A 27,253-nucleotide genomic window follows, 5' to 3' on the forward strand; every position below is an offset into this window, starting at 1 on the left:
GATCTACACAGTCAAAGACTTTGGCATAGTCAATAAAGCAGAAATAAATGTTTTTCTGGAATTATCTTGCTTTTTCTATGATCCATCAGATGTTGGCAGTTTGATCTCTGGTTCCTCTGCCTTTTCTAACATCAGCTTGAACATCTGGAAGTTCACAGTTCATGTATTGCTGAAGAATGACTTGGATAATTTTGAGCATTACTTGACTAGCGTGTGAGATGAGTGCAATAGTGTGGGAGTTTGAGCATTCTTTGGCATTGCCTTTCTTTGGGATTGGAATGAAAACTCATCTTTTCCAGTCCTGTGGCCACTGCTAAGTTTTCCAAATTTGCTGGCATATGGAGTGCAGCACTTTCACAGCATCATCTTTTAGGATTTGAAATAGCTCATCTGGATTCCAGCATATCTACTAGCTTTGTTCATAGTGATGCTTCCTAAGATCCACTTGACTTCACATTCCAGGATGTCTGGCTGTAGGTGAGTGATCACACCATCATGGTTATCTGGATCATGAAGATCTTTTTTGTACATTTCTTCTGTGTGTTCTTGCCACCTCTTCTTAATATCTTCTGTCTCTGTTACGTCCATATCATTTCTGTCCTTTATTGTGCCCATCTTTGCATGAAGTGTTCCCTTGGTATCTCTAATTTTCTTGATATTTTTTCCCATTCTGTTGTTTTCCTCTATTTCCTTGCACTGATCACTGAGAGAGGCTTTCTTATTAGTGCTACTTATTAAATGCTGTTAATGAAATAAGACCAAAATTTCACTTTGTGGCAGCAGCAGACCGTACCAAGAATGTTCAGGACAATAAACAGATGGAGGGATAGTGGAGATTCAAGACATAAGGAGATCCAGCACTAGTTGGTTTGAATCAGCCTTAGAGATTAGGATCAGGGACAGAATTTCTTTCCTTGGGAGAAATAGTGGATAAAAACAGAAATGCAGTTTTTGAATATGTGTACAGTAATTTGGGGGAAATGACATGCGAGCTTTAGAGTTCAAATATCATGCATTTCTGTAATTGGGATACATGAGTTGAAACTGCAGTTTCCTAAAACTGAAGCAAAATAAGCTTAGTCATTGTTGAGGTCACCAATGCCACCATCAACATAAATAGCCTGGTTTAAAAACTATATTGTTAATAAGATTAGATATTTCTGTCTTAAATTATGTTGTAGTGTATCTGGAATGAAGTCATTATGCTTTTGGTAGTTGATTTTTAAATTATTTTAAATGAATGAGAGGATATGGGTTTTGTCACTGTGGTGGCAATCTAGCACTGTTCAAAGGAGAAAGTGCTTGATTTGTAAAAGATTTATGCGTCTTTGTACATACACCAGAGCTTGATGTACAGGATACTTTGAGAGAATCTAATTACTACTTTTTTTTCTAACTTTATACTAAACAATGAATCTTCTGCTCTATAATGTGGTTTCTGAATGGTTCTCTTTACCAAAAAGAAAGAACTCAAATAGTTGCTACTATTAGTTCTTAGTAAAGTTTAGTTTTCATTGTTAGTTGATATGTTGGCCAATATCTGATTAAATACAGTCTCTATTTTATTATTCTGAATCATATGAATGATTACTTGTCCCTATTTGAGTTAATATAATTTCATTTCTAAAACATCCAAACTAAGTACCAAGTCCTAATTTCTCCTTTGAATGAGCTAGCTTATATCTCTGATATAGTCCAGTAATTTAGGTTAGTTTGGGGTTTGATCACAACCTTGATACAGGTTTGATTTAGTGACAAAACAAATAATGAGATTAGTAATTGGAATTGATCACAGCATCAGAGTAGGGCTAAGAACAAAGCTAACTCAATACTGAGCCACGCATTTATTGGGATATTGTTCCTCTCAGCTATTCAATTATTGATACCAGGCAGAAAGAAATTTTAAAAATCTCTGTGAGTTTAAGAAGGTGAACTTCAAGCAGAACTTTTGTTTAGCTTGTGGATCTGTACTAAAGGCATTTTGAAGTAGAGAATGCATGATCGGACAGTGGAGATACTCACTTTTAAGTGGGTGTGTGAACGGAATTTCCACACAGGAAAATTTGGTAGCATAATTCAAAATTATAATTGAGTATCTCTTTTTAGGCCAGTAATTCTGCGTACTCAAAATTATCTTATATGTACATATGCATATAGTGTAAGATTATTAATTTCATTTCTGTTTGTAATAGTGAAAGAGTGATAATATAGCACTGGTGAACTTTATTATGATATAGCCATAAAATGAAATACTGTGTAACCACACAAAAGAATGAGGGAACTCATTATATACAAATACATGGTAGTTTTAAGAAGGCAAGCTGGAAAACAGTATTATAACATGTTATCCTATATGTATAGATGAACAGAAAACCTACCCTGTGTGTGTATATAGATAGATAGATAGAGATGTACAGGTATGTATGTGTTTCTAGTATATACATATAACATCTGTAGAAGGTTATGTAATAAATTGGTAAGATTAGTGGGCTTTGGATGGCTGAAGACTAGGAGTGGAAGATAAATCTTTTCCTGGAAAAAAATGTTATGCTTTTTGAATTTTGGACTATGTGAATGTGTTTTCTAGCTAAAAGTCTTCAATTCACATTATATATATATATATGATTTACATACATATATATATAATTTATAAATACATATATTTACATACATACATATGGGACTTCCCTGGTGGCTCAGACACTTAAGAATCCACCTGCAATGCCGGAGACCTGGGTTTGATCACTGGGTTGGGAAGATTCCCTGGAGGAGGGCATGGCAACCCACTCCAGTAGTTTTGTCTGGAGAATCCCCATGGACAAAGAATCCTGGCAGGCTACAGTCCATGGGGTGACAAAGAGTCGGACACGACTGAGTGACTAAGCACATAATATATATATATATATATATATGAGAATAAATAAATGTATTCTTATATCCAAGAATTTTTTAACCAGATCTCATGAATCTCCAAATTAAAAAATATGTGAGTCCCCCCAAATTTAGAAAGTAATTAATAAATTATTTTATTACCACGTAAATGTTGTTTCTATTCTCAAGACAAAATAGAATAATATCGTGGCTTTCTACTTCTGTTAGCCAATTCCCATTTTAGATTCTACAATTTGCAATTTTAGATTCTGTAACACAAACATAGTGCTTATTCCTGTATTGGAAAGGATTCCTAAATATCAGGTGTACTGTTTCGTGAAAATGATTTTTTCACACAGCCCTGATTTATCAGTATGTCAAATATATCCTTAGGACTCAGCTCCTTTCTCTCTATTTCTTGATAGTCTCTCCATTGGATTCATTTCTAGGGATGTCTCCTCTACTAGATGGCCTCTGTCAATTCAGATAGAAACGTACTCTATGACCTTAGCAGCATTGGCAAATGAAAATATCTCTTTCTCAAAATTTCAACACAATTCTCAGATTTGGTCTACTTTAAATAATTTGGATTTTGTGCTTTTTGCGTTCAACAAGAATGGTTTGGTAGTCCTTGGTTATATGTCCATGCCTATTTTGAGGCTATTGGATCAACACTACTCAATACAAGTAGGACTTCCATGGTGGCTCAACTGGTAAAGAATCTACCTGCAATGCAGGAGACCTGGGTTCAATCCCTGGGTGGGAAGATCCCCTGGAGAAGGGAACAGCTACCCACTCCAGTGTTCTGGCCTGGAGAATTCCATGGACTGTATAGTCCATGGGGTTGCAGAGTCAGACACGAATGAGTGATTTTCACTTTTACTTTTCTTTCTTCACTCAAAACAATGGATTGGGAGTTTAGGAGAAATAACTACCCAAAGGAAAATTCAAATGTTGTTAACATAGTAACTGGAGTGGATGTTGGGGGAGCATAAACTTCGGACATCAATTACACAAAGATATGAAAAAGAAAAAAAAAAAGACTGTGGTTCCACCAAGGGAAAACAGGATTATAAAAGATATGACAAAGCTTGGCAAGCTTGCTGAACTTAGTCTAAGTCCAGAGTTGGTCCTGATTTAGATATTAAACTAAGTCTATTGTTGCTCTCATTTTGAGTTACTGCCAAAACAATAAGCAAGTAAGCATGGAGTAGACACTACTTTAGGACTGAAATGAGTAGAATCAGCTTCACCATGACTAACCTGTTTCCTCACAGTTAAGCCTGAAATTCAGGGGTCAGAATCCTGAATTGGAGGAGCCCAGGGCTGCTGGCTCATTGCCATATGAGGATACACTTGACGAGGGATACTTGATGAAGGATTAGTATGTTCAGGTCTATGCACTAATATATAAAGACTGTCTGTGTCACATTTAAAACTCTGCATTCTCTTTCTTACTTTTTGGGACAACAGCATCCAGGGGGTAAAATGATGGCAAAACGTAAAATCTAAGGACAGAGAAACGTAGCATACTCAATTGTTATTGAATGGCTGGGTGAATAAATAAATTTTCATAGAAAATTGGCACGTCTAATAAAAGGAAAACATTTTCAAGAAAAGTTTCCCATTAAAACTACAGAGATCTGAATTATCCTATGTGCTTTATTACTAATAACACCATTGAATATTAAAACATAATATTTGTGGACACAGTGGGGAAAAGAGAAGACAGGACAAATTGAGAGAATAGCATTGAAACATATGCATCACCAGGTGTAAAACAGATAGCTAGTGGGAAGCTACTATGTAACAGGATACCAATCTGGCGCTCTGGCGCTCTGTGACAACCTAGAGAGGTGGATAGGAGTAGAGAAGGGAGGGAGGCTCAGAAAGGAGGGGATATTTATATGTGTATATATATACACAGGTATATATATACACACCCTTATGGCTGATTTGCATTGTATGGCAGAAACCAGCACAACTTTGTAAAGCAATTATCCTCCAGTTAAAAATAAAAAGATACATTTAGGTGACCATTTAATTTTATTAGGCAAAGAAAAAATTACTGTATACCCTGTATAACATATTTTTACCCTAATAGCTTAAAAATTAAAATATTCCACTTACACTGAAATCTGTTTATGTACTCAACAGATTTGAGCCAAATTGATCATGTTTCACTTCAAGAAATACTTATAAATAATTTTAATTCCATAGGACAAATCCATTAATTATGCTTTCAGAGGAGATTTAATTAATGGATTTGCACTATAGAATGAAGGCCTTTGGTAAATATTAATAATGCAAATTCACTCTACCAAGCACCTTAAGAGTACCCAAACAAATAGATCATCTTACATGGCTGAAGCTTTCCTTCCACATCCCATATGGAACATGAAAGCATTCAAAATAATTTAGCATCAGCTTTTTGGTGAGATCTTCATAGAAAATTAAAGATTATTTGGTGAAGAGGTTATGCATCCCAATAAAATTGTCTGTCACAATTTATTTTTATGAAAGAACAGCCTTGATGAAATATAATGACAGAATATGTATTATAACCTTGAAAAGCCTGATTATATTGCTAATGAAGAATATTTTAAATAATTTTTTTAAATTTCAAAATACTTTCAGATGAGTAGAAAAGCTCATCTGAAGAAAAGCTCTTCAGATGAGAGTAGAGAACTCTCATATACCCCTCATCCAGTTTCTTCTATTGTCATCATTCTCCCTTAGAAGAATCTCTTTATCACAACAAAGAACCAATATTGATACATTACTATTAACTAAATTCTGTATTTATTCAGCTATCACCAGTTTTCCCTAATGTCCTTTTTGCTGTTTGAGGGTTTAATCCAAGCTGCTTCCTTGCATTTAATCATCATGTCTCCATAGCAACATAATCTGTAATAGTTCTTAATCTTTCCTTGACTGTGGTAACCCTGACTCTGGTCAGATTTTTGCAGAATGTTTCTCAGTTTGAGTTTGTACAGTGTTTTTCTCATGGTTAGACTGATATCATTGGAGAGGAAGATCGCAGAGGTAAAGTACTCCTTGGGAAGATCCCCTGGAGAAGGAAATGGCAACCCACTCCAGTGTTCTTGCCTGGAAAATCCCACAGATAGAGGATCCTGGCAGGCTACAGTCCATGAGGTCTCAGAGTCAAACATGACTGAGTGACTTCACTTTCTTTCACTTACATCACATTGTATCATGCTATCTATAGGCTCTCTACAGGATGCTAACCTGGAGAACTTGGTTGAGCTAGTGTTTACCATGTTTCTCCATCGAAAGGTTACCTTTTCCCTTTTTCATTCTCTTCTCTTTGGAAATAAGTCTCTAAGCACAGCCTGAAGCTGGCTTTCTTGAAGAGGGGGAGTATCTGTATAAATTATTTGGACTATTTCTGTAAGAAGGATTCATCTCTTTTCCCCAATTGTTTATGTATTCATTTATTTATATATAAAGTCATGCCTTTTTGTTTTGATTATAATCTATTACTATGCTGTTTACATTGTTGCTCAAATTGTTCCAGCTTTGGCATTTGTGTGCTCTCTCGTGTTGGCTCATTTATCTCTTTGGCGCACTCCTTTCTTTTATCTTTTGAGCACTTTCCAACACAAGTTGTTCATTCCTTGCCTCATCCCAGGAATCCCCTACTTCTCCAAGGAGCCCTGGTTCCCTTGTTAGAAGAAAGCAAGACCCAGGCACTCGGCATTAATGTAGAATCTTATATTTAAATAAAAGATGGCTTAATTGGAAAAATATTTTTAATACTTGTAAAATATTCTGTAATTTTCATGGATAAAAAGTAGCTCTTTAATTTATGAATCAGTGAAAAGTATTTTAGAATTGAATTTTCATTTTTATGTATGTTATTATACAAATGGCTGGCTGATTGCAAATTTTGTACACAAAGGATCTATAGTAAGAAGTGACAGAATCAACTAAGAGTATTTTATTTCTCTGTGTAAAAAGAAAGAATAGTATGTTTCAAATCTATTACAATGAATTCATATTTGTATTTTTCAATAGTAGATAGAATAGTAGAATCTAAGAGAAGAGGTAATGTTCAAGTTTCAACACTTTTTTTTCTGATTTAATAAGTACTAATGCTGTCCCTTATTCTTTACTTTCACTGTTTCTTTGGTGACAATATATTGAGTGCCAAAGCCCTCAAATGTATACTTTGGCCATGGACAGTTGAGCCGTGACAGTTGAGTGTGATTACATTTATAATCAAACATTTTAAGCATTATTTATAATAGTGAATGGACTTCCCAGATGGCAGAGTAGTAAAGAATCCACCTGCCGGTACAGGAGACGCAAGGATGCAGGTTCGATCCCTGGGTCAGGAAGATTCACTGGAGTGGAAATGGCAACCCACTCCAGTATTTGTGCCTGAAAAATTCCATGGACAGAGGAGCTTGGTGGGCTACAGTCCATGGGCTGGCAAAGAGTGGGACATGACTGAGTGACTACGCACACTTGCACGTAAAAATACATGTTAACACTATGGGATTTTTGTGATCTAAAATTTAGCCTGGAAAAACTGTTATTAACAAAAATAATTCCTTTGTTGCTCATTATTTATTGGGAAAAGACTGCCTATTGTGATTTACAAATGCTATTCACTTTCTCATTTTTTAAAAATTAAGTGTAACTTTGTATACTTTTTTTTTCCCCAACAGTAACTTCTAGTAATTCTGACATCAGTGTTGATAGAGTAAGTACTAGGTTGGTAGTCAAGAGTTGTTACCAGGATATATTGAAACTGAGGATTTAAAACATCAAATATAACTTGAGAGTATTTTATTAATTTGTATTTAGATATAGAGTTGCATTGGTATTGCTGTCATTGAATGAAAGGGTAAATTAAGTAAAATATGAGGTATGGATAAGAGATATCTGAAGGATTTACTACAGTATTTTATCTAAAGGATGAATAGATTGGAATGCCACCTATATTACAGATCACTGAAACACAAATGGGAAAGCAAACTGAAATTGAAGATATTTTTATCTTATCTTTTGTTGTGTGTTTCTCAACTTGATAATTAAGTGCAGTTTATTAGATGCTGTCATATAAGATTGATGTGCTTTTAAAACACATTTTCCTCAAGATTTCCTAAGAGCAATAGAATTAAAGTGTCACACTGTAAGATGAATTTGAAAGTTAAAGCTAAAACAAAGTTTTCTCTAAGAATGACATTCAAATAATCAAGGTTACATGATGCACATTTTAGAGTCTGCTTTCCATAGTACTTAGAATGACACATTTATTTCTGGGAAGTTGTGGGAGACTTTAACCCTAAAAGAAGTTAAACATGAAGCTTTATTTTCAGCTCGTCTTCTTACAAATGTTAAAAAACGCTTAATCTGATTCAGGCTTTCAGATTTTCAGAGCTGAATGTCGTCTCTGTCTCCTGAATACCTGATTTTTAAAGACATAATACTTTCTTATGCTATGTAAAATATCAGTACTTTTAGGAAAATAGCAGATAATTCAACTACATATGAACTGTGTTCTATCACTTGCTTAATTTGTCATGAAAAAGCTAATGTTAGAAAAACAGCTTGAATTTTGTTTTTCTGTTTCTGCAAAAATGTTTCACTCATTTCTTATGTTAGAATTCTGCAGTAAGTTAATTCCTAATAAACCTCCTTGTTTCTCCATTACATCATATGATCAAATAGTGGAAGTCATCAGTCCAGAATATTTCCTGATTTTGTGCTAATAAATGGCCAAGAAGCTCTGAATATATTTAGAAATTAGTAACTAACTCACCTCAGTTATCTGGTGCATGTATTTTCCTGTTTCCTTTAGTAGATTGTTGTTCAGTTTTTATCTAATTTCCTCCTTTAAATACTGTAACTCAATGTTCAGGCTTATGTCAATTTCTAAAGAAAGTACATGTTATGTAAAAAAAAAATATACTGAGTATCTTGGTTCTTATCTTTATAGTTCATATCCATTTTTTTTCTGAACTTGATAGTCAGAAGTAATCCTACTTTAATGAATATTTAGTGTTTAAGTTTATTGTATACCTGAGTCAAATGAATTGAAAATGATCTTTGAATAAAAGAGCATCCGCATCATCTACTCTTTGTGTTCTTTTGTTGGAATTTGTCAGCCAAATTTGTCTACTTGTTCCCTTATCTCAAGGTTAATCATGTTTTGTTTTAATCTTTACTGTAAGTTTTTTCTCTATTTGTGTTCGTCTGTATTTAGAAATGGAGCTAAAAAAATGTAGGGTGCATTTTTTCCCCAGTGTTTTGTTTGCTTATCTACTTCAATGAAATAATTCCTCTGAGAGAATGAGTTAAAAGCATAGTAAAATAACTTCTGTTGCTACCTGTTATCAGTATCTTTCTATTGCTTTTAGGAAAAATGATGACAAGCCTCTAATCCAAAAGTTTTAATTGATTGCATGTTTTTGAAGGACTAGAAGAACAGCATTAGCAACATTCCAATAATTTTCTAATATTTGTGTAAATCTTGTCCTTAAAGTTTGTTTAGTTAAATATAAGAAAGTTTGTCAAGAGCTATGGATGTGGGAATTTTAAAAATTTCATATTTATTCATTTTAATAGTTGTAAATTAATGGCAGATGTGCTTTTCATGATAAATTAAAAACTGGATATGATGATTTAAATATCCATAAAAGGAAAATAGAGTGACACCTATTTGAAAATCAGCCTGAAAAGTGTTGAAATAGCACCATAGTGAACCATTATAGGTGTAGGTTAACAATCAAAAAAATGTAAGAATATAAGTTAAGTGTAATACTGGATACCATCCTAACATAAAAGATGATTTTCATATTTAATAAAATACACTTGAAATGCAAATTGAAAAGTGATCACTTGATTAATTTCTTAGATAACCATTTCTAAATAAAAAAAAGTTTCATTTTACAATAATAATTTGGTTTTCAATGACCAATTTTACTTTACTAGCTGAGCTGCTTCCCTGGTGGCTCATATGGTAAAAAAATCCATCTGCAGTGTGGGACACCTGGGTTCGATCCCTGGGTTGGGGAGATCCCCTGGAAGAGGGCATGGCAACCCACTCCAGTATTCTTGCCTGGAGAGCCCCACGGACAGAGGAGCCTGGTGGGCTACAGTCCATGGAGACGCAGGGTCAGACACGACTGAGCGACTAACCACATTTTTACTTATTTGTTTTTTATTTTAATAAGAAGAGTTAGATTATAAATTAGGAATAATAAAAATGACTATAAAAATACCTCTTCAATTTAATTTTGTTTTTCTTATAGAGTACAGATATGAGCCCAGCAAGTAGCACCACTTCACTTCCAGTTAGTCCTCTTGCTGAAGAGCCTTTGCCTTTCAAGGTAAAAATAATTTTTAAATGTTTTAAAAGTTGTTCACAATATTTTTAGGATCTTTACAATGTATTTATTATGCTGTGTAAAGTAGGTAGTTCAGGCATAGATGGTGAGATTAACTGCTTTAACTTGTAAGGATCTTGTTTCAGATGTTAAAATTTTGTTGTTTGTTGTCATTCTAGTTGCTAAATAAAGGTAAAGATTTTGAATAGAAATTGATATTTTATCTAGCACTTTTGTCTTAAATGTAAGAGACGGGGATTTCATTATAATAGTTTGATGTCACATGAATTATAGGTTTCAAATCTTTTATTTATATTTAGCAATAAGTTTGGAATGAACTATTCAGCACTCATCCAGTGGTTAAACTTTCATTATCTGGTTAAATTTTCATTGATGACTTAGGTCATAATTAATTAATTGTGTATTCTTTAAAGACTAATGGTCAAATCAAAAATTAAAATATATAATCATTCCTCTAAACATTGCATTTTAAAAATAATTAATGCTAAGTATGATTAGAGATTTCTTCAGTTTGGGAGTCTATATACATTAAAAATATAAAGTCGTCTTCTTGTTTTGCTATTTAAGATTGTTTCTCTTTAAGCCAAAGCTTGTAAATCAGCTATTTTAGATGTTTACTATAGATGTTTGGATTTCTTTAGGATTATTGTAAATAAAGGCACTCCTTAAGATCTTGGGAAATTAAAAAAAAAAAACTTGAAAAGTTGGGATGATACTCTTAGGTGCAGTTGTCTTAGTTTGGCTTAATGACAAATCATCATACTTTTGAGGATTTATTATGATGATTTCTATTTTATCATTAATGTCTCATTGCTTTTCATATGAAGACAAAATCTTATTTGACTTAATATTGCTCACACCTCATAGAATGACTGCCATGGATTTCCAAATAAAGTACTCAGTATTTGCTGTTTTGTCAAAGTGAAATTAATAGGTTATAAATTCCGTTATAAGTCTTTGGTTTTCTAATTATAAATGCTTTGTTGTTTGATGGTAGATAATATAATTGTTAAAAGTTCATGTTATATCAGAGAATTGTTAAATAATGAATTGTGTTCTGATTGTATCACTTATTGAGAATTATTTTTCCATTTTACAACAAAAGGAGAAAATACTACTAATGTTTCAAAGTTTATTATTCCTTAATATTTTGTCTTATGGTTATGGGACAAAATTTACAGAAGAATTGTATTTTTAGCAAGTTTTTAATTGAATTCTCAAAGTGTCACTAGAAACCATTTTCTCTTTTTAATATATTGATAATGACTGCCCTCCTTGAAAATTAATGTATTTTTAATAGAAGTAAAAGGAAAGGTCAGCTATATTCCAAAATGTGCTGACATAAAGCTAATATAAATATAATTATTTTAGTTAGTTTCACTGACTGGTTCTAAGAGATCAATATTTTTCTCATGTTAATGTGTATAAGTGGTTTTATATGCAATTAAAGTTTCAAAGTGCTTGTGATATATAATACTGGCTTTTGGTAACCAATATAATTACAGTACCACTGAATTCACTTCTTCTGTGAAAGGAATATTATTTATATTTTTAAAAGAATTTTATCAGACCTAAAAACATTCCACTGATATTTAAAAAATATTTAAAAGTAATGTTTCAAATTATAAAACTCCTGCATATGCTTTTTAAAATTTTTATTTCATAAATTATTGTCATATAAATGAATAATAGAATTCTTATGTATCCTTATTTAAACACAAAATATAAGAAATTATTTTGAGATATACTTTAGTAGCATAGTACATTTTAATTGCAAACAAAACTTGTTGAAAACTAAAAACAGAAGACAGTGAACTCTTCTGACAACTATACCCCAAACAGTTCTGTTATTGTATTTAATTTGTGTTGAAAACTTTATTTAAACTTTTGATATGTGATCTTTGATCAACATGGTAACTAAAAAAAAAAGATTATTATAGCTTTTTATTTCCCAAGAATAAAATGATACTAATCATCTTTAATCTTTTAGTTTTCTAAGATAGTGATTTTATCACCCAACTCCATAACCATCTGCCTTGATGTTAGACCAGCAAGGCTTTTGAAAGCTTTGGTGGCTGGTTGAGAGACTTAAATTATACCTTATCTCCAGGGATCTTCCTGACTGAGGGTTTGAACCCAGGTATCCTACATTGCAGGTGGACTCTCTACCATCTTAGCCACCAGGGGAGTCCCACTTTATCTCCTAGGAAGTAATTAGGTTAATAAAAGAAAGGATTCCATCCCTTTTCTTGTTCTGTTTTGGAAGCACTCATACAACAGTTGGAGGAGGATACCCTGTTTGAGCTCAAGTGTCTATCAGGGTAAATGCTTTCTTTTGAGTACTGTCTTTAGAATGACATTCAGATTAAATTGATTTTAACCCTACCATTTGACATAATGACAAATGGTATGTTACATATGTTACAAATCCCTAATAATTGCCTTCCCACTAATATCTCTACCTGTGTTATTGAGATGAATGTCAGATGAGAAGCTGGCTATCAATAGGAAGGTAGCACAGTAAGATCTATTAGATTAAAGGTAGTAGAAAACTGGTAGCATCCTGGAGTTTCCCAAGGAGTCAAGAGAGGTAAATTATCTCCTTTGGAGATAGAGCAATCAAAGACAATTAAATTTTGTTTGGGATCAGATGCTTCTTTCCCATAATAAAACTGTATTTTTCAGCACTCATTAGTGTTGGAGTACATGCTTCAATTTAATTTTCAAGCAAAAACAGATCTGCTCTGAAAAACAGTGCAAGCTCTTATATACTTACTTATGACTCTCTTCTCCGTACAGAACAATTCACCTCATGCTAAACTTCTTGTGCTTACTATTTAAAACCCATTGCTATGGTGTTTTGTTTGGCCTAGTCTTTCAGAAATTAGGAAAGTTTTTGCAAACATTCATCTATCTTCTCTTAATCACTTGCAAGATCTGGGAACTCAGTGCCTCTTTTTTTTTTCCCCAGATAGAAGTGATTGATCAAAGATAAGTAGGGTTTCTCCAGGTGGACAAGGCACATGGATACCAGTTCACCATAGTCAACATTCCCTCTTCACATTTGGCCATGGAAGCCCTTTATAGAAAAAGATGTATAATTCACAAGCCTCCATATATACCACAAGTAATAAACTCACAGATTTCCCAGTTTGACTCTTGCTTCTGAGAAGTTTCTAGGAGTCTAGGTTTTTATAATTGGGCATACTACTCTTACTGACATACATTTGGAAACAAAGGACAAATGTGTAACCTCATTTTTAATAGTGTTATTCATCATTACGTAAAACATATACATTTGTGGTGTGACACACGCCACTATATTGTTGTGGAAAGGCCAAGGGATAATTAATTTCACATGGGTGGGGATAATATTTTATCAAATAACAATAATAGAATCTTAATAGTGCAAGATAATTAAGTGGGACTTGATAGGAGGAAAAAGGGAGTAGACTGCTTAACTGTTAGTTAAAAGTTTTATGTTTTTGTGCAGAATAGCCAAGCTGACATTGCTAACTGTAATGTACCCATTCCACCCTATCCTGCCTGTTTCCTCTGCCATTCTTCCTGATTTCTCTGATCTGCCTCCCCTCTTCCTATGTTGGCCTCAGTCAGAGACACCGCACCCAAAATGCCTTGGGGTCACCAAATATTGCTGTTCTTTAGTGGGGTGACACTGTTGACTTACTTGTATATGCATAGTTATTAACAGTTTCAATTCATTCCTGAAACTAATCTTGAAGCTGCATGTGTGCTAATTTGCTTCAGTCATGTCCAACTCTTTGCAACTCCATGAATTGTAGCCTGCCAGGCTCCTCTGTCTGTGAGATTCTTCGGGCAAGAATACCAGAGTAGGTTGCCATTTCCTACTTCAAGGGATCTTCCCAACCCAGGGATTGAACCCACATCTCTTCTGTCTCCTGTGTTGGCAAGCAGATTCCTTATCACTGTGCTGCCTGGTGACCCCTCCACTAGTAGTACACTTGGTACTGGGGCCAGGTTCTTTTTGCCAATCACTTTCATCACATTTTTGTTGTTGTTGTTGTTCTCACAGATCTTGCTTATTTGTTTGTTTATTTATTTATGGCTGGGCTAGATCTTCATTGCTGCATGCAGACTTTCTCTCATTGCAGTATATGGCCTTCTCATTGCAGTGGCTTCTCTTGTTTCAGCACACAGGCTGTAGGGCCTGTGAGACTCAGTGGCCGTGACACATGGGCCTAGGAGTTTCAGCTCCTGGTCTCTAGAGTGTGGGCTCCATGGTTGTGATGCATGGACTCAGCTACCCAGCGGCATGTGGAATCTTCCTGGACCAGGGATCAAACTCGCACCCCCGCCTTTGACAGGTAGACTCCCAACCACTGGACCACAAGGGAGTTCCATCACATATTTTTAAATTTATTTCTTCTTCAATAAGACCTGCTATATACATTTTAATGCCTTTTAATCCAGAAAACATCTTTTCTTTGATTAGATAAATTAGAAACAGGTATAATTATCTTCCCTTATCCTCTCATCCTTATCCTATAGTCAACAGGAAAGGAACACATTCATCTCACCTTCTATTAGATGTTGTTTCAAAAGTGTACCAAGAGTATCCTCCATGCACCACTTTCAAAGTCTGAAAACAAGAATAAACCATTGCTTTCTTGGCCCATTGACTGCTACTTCTCTGTGACACTGCATTCCTGGCATGTGTAAAGTTGTTGGTTTTCCAGTGCCTAAAATCCACAGTGGAACCAGCCTCCTTGAAGTCTAACCATCGTTCCCGGTAGCTGACCCAGAATGGAACTGATGTTCTACTTGGGACTCCTCTCCTACAGAAATCCAAGGTTCTCTGACTACTTTTCTTCATCCCCAGAAATCACCATTTAATCTAGACTAGAGAAGCTTTCTTTCTTCCTAATTCCCTCAGTTATCCCTCTTTCCTCCAACCAGCAAGAGCACTGGAAACATCTCTTCCATGTACTTTTTTGTTGTTGTTTAGGTTTATTTGTTTGACCCTTTTATTTTATTTTGGAGTAGAGTTGATTAACAATGTTGTGTTAACTTCAGGAGGATAGCAAAGTGATTCAGTTATACATATACATATGTCTATTCTTTTTCAAATTGTTTTTCTACTTGTTCAGTCACTAAGTCATGTCTGTCTCTTAGCGACCCCGTGGACAGCAGCATGCCAGGCTTCCCTGTCCTTCACCATCTCCCAGAGTTTGCTCAAACTCTTGTTGGTTGAATCAGTGATATCATTCTGCTAGGTTGTTACATAATATTGAGCAGAGTTCCCTGTGTTATCCATGTACTTTTTGGAGCTGAGAAAAACAACTGTCTGAAGATTCTTGTCCCCTGATACATACACCTTATTTTAAGAAGCGTAGAACCGTCTTATTTAAGCAGAGGACAGAAAAGAAGAAATAGAAAAATATATAAAGGTCTCCAAAATTTTATGCTGCCATGCAATGCAGAGATGTTATGATATGTTTGACTATATATAGCCTAAACTCAGGATTTAGTAACATGTAGTAACACACATAGTTTCCTCTCAATTATATAAAATAAATATTGGGTAGGAAAATAGCAGAAAATATACAGTGATCCACCATCAATTACTTGGATGAACTATACTTATTTTTCCTATAGTTTCTATAATGATCACGTGGTTTTATTTTAAGAACAATATTTATTTTCAAGAAACTAGAAAAAAGAATTGGGAACCTTAGAGGCAATATAGCCCAGTTAAGAGATTTCCTAAAATCAAATCTCAGTTCTGCCCCTGTGTGTATGACCTTGAGCCATTTACTTTGTGTTCCAATTCCTCCATCAATAGAATGGGAAGAAAAGCAACCAATTCTTCACTGGCTTCTTGTAAAGTCAAATGAGTTATTAAATAGAAAGTGCTTAGAATAGCACATAATAAATGATACATGAGTTTTGGTGTTAGTTCTAGAAGATGTTGTAGGTCTTCATAGCACCTGTCAACTTCAGATTCTTCAGCATCAGTGGTTGGCAGCATAGACTTGGGTTACTATGATGTTAAATGGTTCATGTGGAAATGAACCAAGATCCTTCTGTTGTTGATGAATTTTCAGATGTGAAGCTGGGTTTAGAAAAGGCAGAGGAACCAGAGATCAATTTGCCAACATTTGTGGGATCATGGAGGAAGCAAAAAATAAAAATATCTACTTCTGCTTCACTGACTATGCTAAAACCTTTGGCTTGTGGACCACAACAAACTGTGGAAAATTCTTAGGAGAGTACTAGACCACCTTACCTATCTCCTGAGAAACCTGTATGTGGGTCCAGGAGCAACAGTTAGAAGCAGACATGGAAGAACAGACTGGTTCAAAACTGGGAAAGGAGTACAGCAAGGCTGTATGTTGTCACCCTGCTTATTTAACTTATATACAGAGGACGTTATGCAGAATGGCAGGCTGGATGAATTACAAGCTGGAATGAAGATTGCTGGGAGAAATATCAGTGACCTCAGATATACAGATAATATTACTCTAATAGCAAAAGTGAAAAGGAACTAAAGAGCCTCTTGATGAGAATGAAAGAAAAGAGTGAAAAAGCTGGCTTGAAACTCAACATTAAAAAACTAAAATTATAGCACCCAGCCCCATAACTTCACGGCAAATAGAAGAGGAAGAAGTGGAAGCAGTGACAGACTTTATTTTCTTGCACTCCAGTTTCACTGCAGACGGTGACTGCAGTCATGAAATTAAAAGACACTTGCTCCTTGAAAGGAAAGCTATGACAAACTTAACATATTAAAAAGTAGAGACATCACTTTGCCAGCAAAGTTCCCATATAGACAAAGCTGTGATTTTTCAAGTAGTCTTGTATGGATGTGAGTTGGACCCATAAAGAAGTCTGAGCGCCAAAGAACTGATGCTTTTGAATTGTGGTGCTGGAAAGACTCTTGATATTCCTTTGGACAGAAAGGAGGACAAACCAGTCAATCCTAAAAGAAATCAATGCTGGTTGTTGTTTGGAAAGACTAATTCTGAATGCCTTAACCATCTAGTGGGAAGAGTCGAGTTGTTGAAAAAGACCTTGATGCTGGGAAAGATTGAAGGCAAAAGGAGAAGGGGGCAGCAGAGGATAAGATGGCTAATAGCATGACCGACACTATGAACATGAACCTGAGCAAACTCTGGGAGACAGCGGAGGACAGAGGAGCCTGGCATGCTACGGTCGATGGGGTTGGAGAGAGTCGGACATGACTTAGCAACCAAATAACAAAAGTGATAAAAATTTTAATCACTATTATTTTTTTGCAGAAGAGATATCTCTAAGTTTAAAGCAAGAAAAATCATATATATTAGAAGTAACATGAAGCAAATATTTTTCTCAACTCCTTCTATTCCATTTCTAGACGTAAGAATAGATATGTAAAGTCTTTGACGAAGAATGGTGCTTCATGTTCTTTCCTCGAAGGCATGATGTTTATTTTATATCCTTGAGTATTCATCTGAGTTCTTATGAGCTCTTATATATCTTATATATTGTATATATTACAAAAAAAAATAAATAATGGAAATGTTTGTTAATAATGAGGGAGAAAGAGTAAATATAATGAATTTGTCTTAAGGGAAAACTGGTAGATATGATAAAAATTACTTGGAAAAAACAAATACATAATAGTTTGTGTAATCACAGAATGTATTGTATCTTTCTAAAAGACCACACTACAGTGTATTTTTCTTTATTCACAAAACCTCCCTTGTGCCTTAACCTGATAACTTCCTAAATACAATCTCCACTGAAGGAACATTGTTTTATTTTGTTTTGTTTTGTTTTAAAGCTTTATTTATTTATTTATTTTTGACTGTGCTGGGTCTTTATTGATACAAAGGCTTTTCTTTAGTTGTGGAGAGTGGGGGTTACTCTTTGTTGAAGTGCAAGTGCTTCTCACTGGGAGATTTCTCTTGTGGAGCATGGGCTCTAGGCACAAAGGCTTCAGTAGTTGCGGTTCCTGAGATCTAGAGCACAGATTCAGCAGTTGCTCAATGGCATGTGGGATCATCTAGGATCAGAGATCGAATCCATGTTTCCTGCATTGGCAGTTGGATTCTTCACCCCTGAGCCACCAGAGAAGCCCTGAACATTGTTTAATCACATAAGATTCTGGGAAAAACCTACTGTGAGCAAAGCACTGTTGGTATTTTCCTCTTCACATGTTATAATAACAATATAGTAGTGTTTCTTTATTTTGTCTAAAACACCATAGTGGAAAAGAGCTGAGTTGAAGACTGTGAGGAAGAGGAGTCAGGTAGTGGCGTGACCTCATAGGATCATCTGTTGTTCATCTTGCATTGGTTAAGATTTTTTGTATTTACTGTTATCTTTCATTTATTGAATTTAATGGCCTCTTTTTATTACTGAAATCACTTTTTAGATGTCTAAGAAAGTGTAAAATGGTATTTTCTACATTTTTGGTTGATTTCTGATGAGGCTGTCTATTAATTATTCATCTGTTGATGAATCAGTTTATAAAATACCTACCATGTGCTTGGTGATAGCCTATATACTGGTGCTTCAGTGTAAAAAAACACAGACTGAATTCTTGTTTTCATGATATTTGGGTTCTAGTGAGGAGTGATAGATAGTAAACAGATAAATATATAACATGTCAGATAGGGATAATAAATGCTACAAAAAAATAACACCAAATTTGGAAGATAGGAATTGACTTTAAAATGTGTGTCTCTAGAGTTCAGATTTATACATGTGAGTCATGCTGCTTAATTTCTCCACAAGTGGATGGGCGTCACTGCATGGAAGAGATCAAACCCTGAAACTTTGGAGTGGGAGCACTGACTCCAAGAACCTAGACTACCAGAGAACCAACCCTAGCAGGAATCAAATAGTGAGAACTCACACAAAGGAAACCACTGGAATACAAGACATGGCATCACCCAACCACCAGTAGCACCCTGTGCAGGACACCTCATCTAAACAACAATCAAAACAAAAATACAAACCCAATCATCAGCAAACAGGATTGGCGCCTCACTCAGCTTTGCCCATCTGAGGAAAAAACAAACAGACAAAAACTCAGCACAAATCTCACTCCACAGGAAGCTTACACAAACCACTGGACCAAACTTCAGAGAGCAGAAAACAAAAGGAAGAAAGAATTCAGCCATGAAGGCTGGGAAAAGGAGACCTCAAACACAATAAACTTAAAAACAAAATAATGAAAAGGCAGAGAAGTACTAAACAAATGAAGGAACAAACTAGAAACACAGAAGCCCAAGTAAGTGGAGAGGAAATGGGCAAAATACCTGAAAGAATTCAGAATCATGTTAGTAAAGATGGCCAGAAACCTTGAAAACAAAATGGAGAAATTACAGGAATCGGTTAACAAAGACCTAGAAGAATTAAAGAATAAAATACACAGACAAACAGCATAATTTCATGGACAGTATGAAAAGGCAGAAAGATAGGACACTGAAAGATGAACTCCCCAGGTCAGTAGGTGTCTGATATGCTACTGGAGATCAGTGGAGAAATAACACCAGAGAGAATGAAGACAGGGAGCCAAACCAAAAGCAACACCCAGTTGTGGGTGTGACTGGTGATGGAAGTAAAGTCCGATGCTGTAAAGAGCAATATTACACTGGAAGCTGGAATGTTAGGTCCATGAATCAAGGCAAATTGGAAGTGGTCAAACAGGAGATGGCAAGAGTGAACACTGACATTTTAGGAATCAGTGAACCTAAATCAACTGGAATGGGTGAATTTAACTCAGATGACTATTATATCTATTATTGTGGACAAGAATCCCTTAGAAGAAATGGAGTAGCTGTCATAGTCAACAAAAGAGTCTGAAATGCAGTAGTTGGATGCAATCTCAAAAACGACAGAATGATCTCTGTTCATTTCCAAGGCAAACCTTTCAATATCACAGTAATCCAAATCTATGCCCTGACCAGATTTGCTGAAAAAGCTGAAGTTGAATGGTTCTATGAAGACCTACAAGACCTTCTAGACCTAACACCCAGAAAAGATATCCTTTTCATTATAGGGGACTGGAATGCAAAAGTATGACGTCACAAAACACCTGGAGTAACAAGCAAATTTGGCCTCAGAGTACAGAATGAAGCAGGGCAAAGCCTAATAGAGTTTTACCAAGAGAACACACTGGTCATGGCAAACACCCTCTTCCAACAACACAGGAGAAGACTCTACACATGGACATCACCAATGGTCAACACTGAAATCAGACTGATTATATTCTTTGCAGCCAAAGATGGAGAACCTCTATACAGTCAGTAAAAACAACCAGGAGCTGACTATGGCTCAGATCATGAACTCCTTATTTGCCAAATTCAGACTTAAATTGAAGAAACTCAGGAAAACCACTAGAAGATTCAGGTATGACCTGAATCAAATGTCTTACAATTATACAGTGGAGGAGAGAAATAGATTCAATGGGTTAGTTCTGATAGACAGTGTGCTTGAAGAACTATGGACGGAGGTTTGTGACATTATACAGGAGGCAGTGATCAAGAGCATCCCCAAGAAAAAGAAATGCAAAAAGGCAAAAAGGTTGTCTGACAAAGCCTTACAAATAGCTGAGAAAAGAAGAGAAGCTAAAGGCAAAGGAGAAAAGGAAAGATATACCCATTTGAATGCAGAGTTCCAAGAATAGTAAGGAGAAATAAGAAAGCCTTCCTCAGTGATCAGTGCAAGGGAACAGAGGAAAACAATAGAATGGGAAAGTCTAGAGAGCTTTTCAAGAAAATTAGAGATACCAAGGGAATATTTCATGTAAATATGGGCACAATAAAGGACAGAAATGCTATGGACCTAACAGAGGCAGAAGATATTAAGAAGAGGTGGCAAGAATACACAGAAGAGGTGTACAAACAATCTTCACGAATCAGATAATCATGATAGTGGATCACCAACCTAGAGACAGACATCCCTGAATGAGAAGTCAAGTGGGCCTTAGGAAGCATGACTACGAACAAAGCTAGTGAGGGTAATGTAATTAAAGTTGAGCTATTTCAGATCCTAAAAGATGAAGCTGTAAAAGTGCTGCACTCAGTATGCCAGCAAATTGGGAAAACTCAGCAGTGGCCACAGGACTAGAAAGGCCAGCTTTCATTCCAATCCCAAAGAAAGACAATGCCAAAGAATGCTCAAACTACTGCACAATTGCACTCATCTCACACGCTCAAAATTCTCCAAACCAGGCTTCAACAGTACATGAACCGTTAACTTCCTGATTTTCAAGCTGGATTTAGAAAAGGCAGAGGAACCAGAGAACAAAACGCTAACATCCATTGGCTCATCAAAAAAAGCAAGAGAGTTCCAGGAAAACATCTACTTCTGCTTTATTGACTATGCCAAAGCCTTTGACTGTGTGGATCACAAGAAACTGTGGAAAATTCTTAAAGAGATGGGACTATCAGACCACCTGACCTGCCTCTTGAGAAATCTGTATTAGGTCAGGAAGCAACAGTTAGAGCAGACTGGTTCCAAATAGGAAAAGGAATATGTCAAGTATATTGTATATTGTCACCCTGGGTTCCAGTCCTGGCTCCACCACTTACTAGTGTGTAACCTTGGACAAGGGATCTAAAATTCTGCAACATAGTTTCTATAGCTATAAAATACTTTGGCCACCTGATGTGAAGAGCTGATTCATTTGAAAAGACCCTAATGCTGGGAAGGATTGAGGGCAGGGGACAACAGAGGATGAGATGGTTGGATGGCATCACCGACTTGATGGACATGTGTTTGGTTGGACTCCAGGAGTTGGTGATGGACAAGGAGGCCTGGTGTGCTGCAGTTCATTGGGTCACAAAGAGTCGCACACAACTGAGCAACTGAACTGAACTGAGCTGTTCATGACATTCTCAAGGAAAAAATACTGAAGTGGTTTGCCATTCCCTTCTCCAGTGTACAATGTTTTGTCAGAAATCTCTATCATGACCCATTTGTCTTGGGTGGCTGTATATGTCATGGCTCATAGTTTCATTGAGTTAGACAAAGCTGTGGTCCATGTGATCAGATTGGATAGTTTTCTGTAATTGTGGTTTTCAGTCTGTCTGCCCTCTGATCAAGATGGATAAGAGGCTTATGGAAGCTTCCTGCTGGGACAGACTGACTGAGGGGGAAGCTGGGTCTTGTTCTGATGGGCAGAGCCATGCTCATTAAATCTTTAATCTAATTTTCTGTAATGGGTGGGGCTGTGTTCCCTCCCTGTTATTTGACCTGGGGCCAAAGTATGGTGGAGGTAGTGAAGATAATGGAGCATCCTTCAAAAGGTCCTATGCAGGCACTGCTGTACTCAGCGCCCCAGTCCTGCAGCAGGCCACCGCCAACCCACCCCTCCGCCGGAGACTCCTGGAAATTCACGGGCAATTCCGGGTCGGTCTCTGGTGGGGTCACTGCTCCTTTTTCCTGGGTCCCGGTGTGCACAAGCTTCTGTTTGTGCCTCCAAGAGTCTGTTTCCCAGTCATGTGTGAATTCTGGGGGCTCTATGGTGGGTTTAATGGTGACCTCCTCCAAGAGGGCTTATGCCATACCCAGGTCTGCTGCACCCAGCGCCCCTTCCCCTGAAGCAGTCCACTGCTGACCTGTACCTCCTCAGAAGATACTCAAATACTGTTCTGTCTCAGTCTCTGTGGGTCTCTGAGTCCTGGTGCACAATGTATGTTTGAGCCCTCGGAGTGTCTCTGGCAGGTATGGGGTTTGATTCTAAAGGTGATTTCCCGACTCCTACCGTCTTTCTCGGGCTTCTCCTTTGCCCTTGGGCATGGGGTGTCTCCTCAGTGTTGCTCTAGAGCTGTCCAGCCGCTGCACCAGAGCCACACAGCTGCTGTTCCAGTGCTGGAGTGACTAATTACAAGCACTGAAATTGAAGCTGTGATAAAAAATTTCCCCAAAAACAAAAGCCCAGGGCCAGATGGCTTCACAGGAGAATTCTATCAAACGTTTAGAGAAGAGTTAATGCCTATCCTTCTAAAACTCTTTCAAAAATTGCAGAGGCAGGAACACTTCTAAACTCTATGAGACCACCATCACCCTGATACCAAAACCGAAGAGAACACAAAAATAGAAAACTACAGGCCAATATCACTTATGAACATAGATGCAAAAAGAGCAACAAAATTTTAGCAAACAGAATTCACCAATACATCAAAAAGCTCATATACCATGATCAAGATCGATTTTTTTCCAGAATTGCAGGGATTCTTCAATATTCACAAATCAATCAATGTGATACACCATAATAACAAATTGAAAGATAAAATCCATATGATAATCTCAATAGATGCAGAAAAAGCCTGCATTAACAGGCTTTTTGCTGAATTAACAAAATTCAGCACCCATTTATGATTAAAACTCTTCAAAAAATAGGCATAGAAGGAACTGGCCTCAACATAGTAAAGGCCACATTTGTAAGCCTACAGGAAACGTTATTCTCAATGGTGAAAAACTGAAAGCATTCCCCCTAAGATCAGGAACAAGACAAGGGTGTCCACTTTCACCACTATTATTCAACATAGTTCTGGAAGTCCTAGCTACAGCAATCAGAGAAGAAAAAGAAATAAAAGGACTGCAGATCAGAAAGGAAGAAATAAAGCTCTCACTGTTTGCAGATGACATGATGCTATACACAGAAAACCCTAAAGATAGTATCAGAAAAATTACTAGAGCTAATCAGTGAATTTAGAAAAGTTGCAGGATACAAAATCAATACACAGGAACCACTTGCATTTCTATATCCTAACAATGAAAAATCAGAAAGAGAAATTAAGGAATCAATCCCATTCACCATTACAACAACAAAAAAGTATATATCTAGCAGTAAACTTACCTAAGGAGACAAAAGAACTGTACACAGAAAATTATAAGACACTGATGAAAGAAATCAAAGAAAACATTAGACAGATGGAGAGAGATTCCATGTTCTTGGATAGGAAAAATCAATATTGTGAAAATGACTACCAAATGCAATCTATAAATTCAGTGCAATCCCTATCAAATTACCAATGGCATTTTTTCACAGAACTAGAGCAAAGAATTTCACAGTTCATATGGAAACATAAAAGACCCCGAATAGCCAAAGCAGGCTTGGAAAAGAAGAATGGAGCTGGAGGAATTGAGTTTCCTGACTTCAGATTATACTACAAAGCTACAGTCATCAAGACAGTATAGTACTGGCATAAAAACAGAAATATAGACCAATGCAACAAGATAGAAAGCCCAGAAATAAACCTGTGTACCTATGGGTAACTTATTTTTGACAAAGGAGGCAAGAATATACAATGGAGCAAAGCAACCTCTTCAATAAATGGTGCTGGGAAAAGTGGACAGCTACATGTAAAAGAATGAAATTTGGCCATTTCCTAGCACCATACACAAAGATAAACTCAAAATGCATTAAATAACTAAGTGTAAGACCTGAAACTATAAAACTCTTAGAGGAAAATATAGGCAGAACACTCAATGACATAAAGCAAGATCCTCTATGACCCACCTCCTAGAGTAACAGAAATAAAAGCAAAAGTAAGCAAGTGAGACCTGATTAAACTTAAAAGCTTTTGCACGGCAAAGGAAACTATAAACAAGGTGAAAAGACAGCCCTCAGAATGGGAGAAAATAAGAGCAAATGAAACAACTGACAAAGGGCTAATTTCCAAAATATACAAGTAGCTCATACAACTCCATACCAGAAAAGCAAATAACCCAGTCAAAAAGTGGGGAAAAGACCAAAACATATATTTCTTCAAAGAAAAGACATACAGATGGCTAAAAAACACATGAAAAGATGCTCAACATTTCTCATTATTACAGAAATGCAAATCAAATCTAAAATTATATAGTACCTCATACCAGTGAGACTGGCCATCATCAAAAAGTCTACAAAAAATAAATGCTGGAGAGGGTGTGGAGAAAAGGAAATGCTCTTGTACTGTTGGTGGGAATGTAAATTGATACATCCACTGTGGAAGATGGTATGGAGATTCCTTAAAAGACTAAGAATAAAACCACCTTATGACCCAGCAATTCCACTCTTAGGCATATATCCTGAGGAAACCAAAGTTGAAAAAAACACATGTATCCCATTGTTCATTGCAGCACTGTTTACAATAGCTAGAATGTGGAAGCAACCTAGATGTCCATCGACAAATGAATGGATAAAGAAGTGTTGTCGATATACACAATAGAATATTACTCGGCCATAAAAAGGAACACATTTGAGTCAGTTCTGATGAGGTGGATGATCCTAGAACCTATTATACTGAATGAAGTGAGTCACAAAGAGAAAGGTAAATATCGTATCCTAATGCACATATATGGAATCTAGAAAAATGGTACTGAAGAGTTTATTTACAGGGCAGCAATGGAGAAACAGGATAGAGAATCAACTTATGGACATGGGGTGAGGGGAGGAGACGGTGAAAAGTATGGAGTTACATGGAAACTTACATTACCATATGTAAAATAGATAGCCAACGGGAATTTGCTGTCTGGCTCAGGAAACTCAAACAGGGGCTCTGTGTCAACCTAGAAGGGTGGGATGGGGAGGGAGATGGGAGTGAGTTTCAAAAGGCAGGGGATATATGTATACCTATGGCTGATTCATGTTGAGGTTTGACAGAAAACAACAAAATTCTGTAAAGCAATTATCCTTCAATAAAAAAATAAAAAGAAAAAAAAAGTGTGGCTCTTTCAAAAATCATGGTCAAAGAATGTTACTCTGATAAGGGGATATTTTAGCAGAGACTTAAATGAGAAAAACAAGAAAGCTGTCATCTCTCTATGGAAAGAGACTTGAAGACAAGTGCTAAAGTCATCAAACAAGAGAACATTTGAACTTTTAGGATTAGCAGGAGTGTCACTATGTCTGGAACAGACTGAATGACTGTACAGGTAATACAAGACCAAATCAGAGAGAAACCAAAGCATGGAAGTCCTTATAGGCTGTGGTAAGGACTTGGAATCTTACTTTCTATGAGATGGGAAACAACTGAAGTGTTCTGGGAAAAAAGAATGACATAATCAGAATTTATTTTAGAACTATTACTCTGATTTTCATATAGATGTAGGCAGCAAAAGGGCATGGTAGAAGAAGAAAGGCAAAGCTCTTAGAGGTGAGAGATAAGTGGTTAAATGTTAAGTGGATAAGCACTGGTGAGATTTTAGACATGTTTTGAATCTGAGTCATCAGAATTTGTTAATAGATTGTATGTGTGATATCAAAACAAAGAACAATATGATAGATTATTCCTTTTACTAAGATTATCTACATTTTTTTATTTTTACCTCTTTTGCTATCTTCCTGAATTTGCAAACAGTAGGCATCATTACGTAGAGATTGACGGAGTCTTCTCTGTGCATGCACATCCCCAGGTATCTCTTCCTCCTCTCAGAAAGACACAGGTCATCTGGGGTTAGAAGCCCCTACCCTGCACTGCCCCCAGCAGGGTATCCCTTTGAAGATCTCATCTCCAAATATGGTTACATTCTGATGTACGGGGAGTTGAAACTCCAGCCTGAAAATTTTCAGGGGACACAATTCCGTCCATAACAGACAGACTGAAGACCGCTATGTTAAATCTTTCCCTGACCCAAGGGAAAGAAAAATAAATTGCACCTCTTGTTGGAGAATGACAAAGCTTTGGAGCAATTTTTAATGTACCATATAAATATGTGATATTCCTTTATTAATCTAGTTTCCAGTGCTATTAAATTCTGAATCATTTGTGAGGGAATTTTTATTTGAGAGAATGAAATAGGAAATAAGAGATTTTCCTTAAATGTTTCCCTATATTCATCAGTGCACTCAATGCTATTTTAATTTCGATTAAATTTGAAAACTTCATTTAAATGTCATCATATTTGAATTAACTTACAGTCCCTAAAATCTTGTAGTTAAGAATATTAACGAATTATGGCTATAAAAGTATTTTACTTAAAGTTGTAATTATAAACACTGAGAGTAAAATTGAAATGCTAAATTATTTCAGTCATGCCTG

The 27,253-nt window shown here is 36.1% G+C and overlaps 1 protein-coding gene across 5 annotated transcripts in view; it reads left to right on the top strand.

The window, feature by feature from the left end:
• CCSER1 (coiled-coil serine rich protein 1) overlaps positions 1-27,253 on the top strand; it is a 1,404,567-nt gene that overhangs the window by 599,295 nt on the left and 778,019 nt on the right. For all 5 annotated transcript variants that reach the window (XM_043438592.1, XM_043438589.1, XM_043438594.1 and 2 more), the window contains one exon: positions 10,155-10,232. In XM_043438592.1, the coding sequence (XP_043294527.1) occupies positions 10,155-10,232 (78 nt within the window). The remainder of the gene's footprint in view (positions 1-10,154; positions 10,233-27,253) is intronic.

The sequence above is a fragment of the Cervus canadensis genome, chromosome 19 (assembly GCF_019320065.1).
Source record: "Cervus canadensis isolate Bull #8, Minnesota chromosome 19, ASM1932006v1, whole genome shotgun sequence".
NCBI lineage: Eukaryota > Metazoa > Chordata > Mammalia > Artiodactyla > Cervidae > Cervus > Cervus canadensis.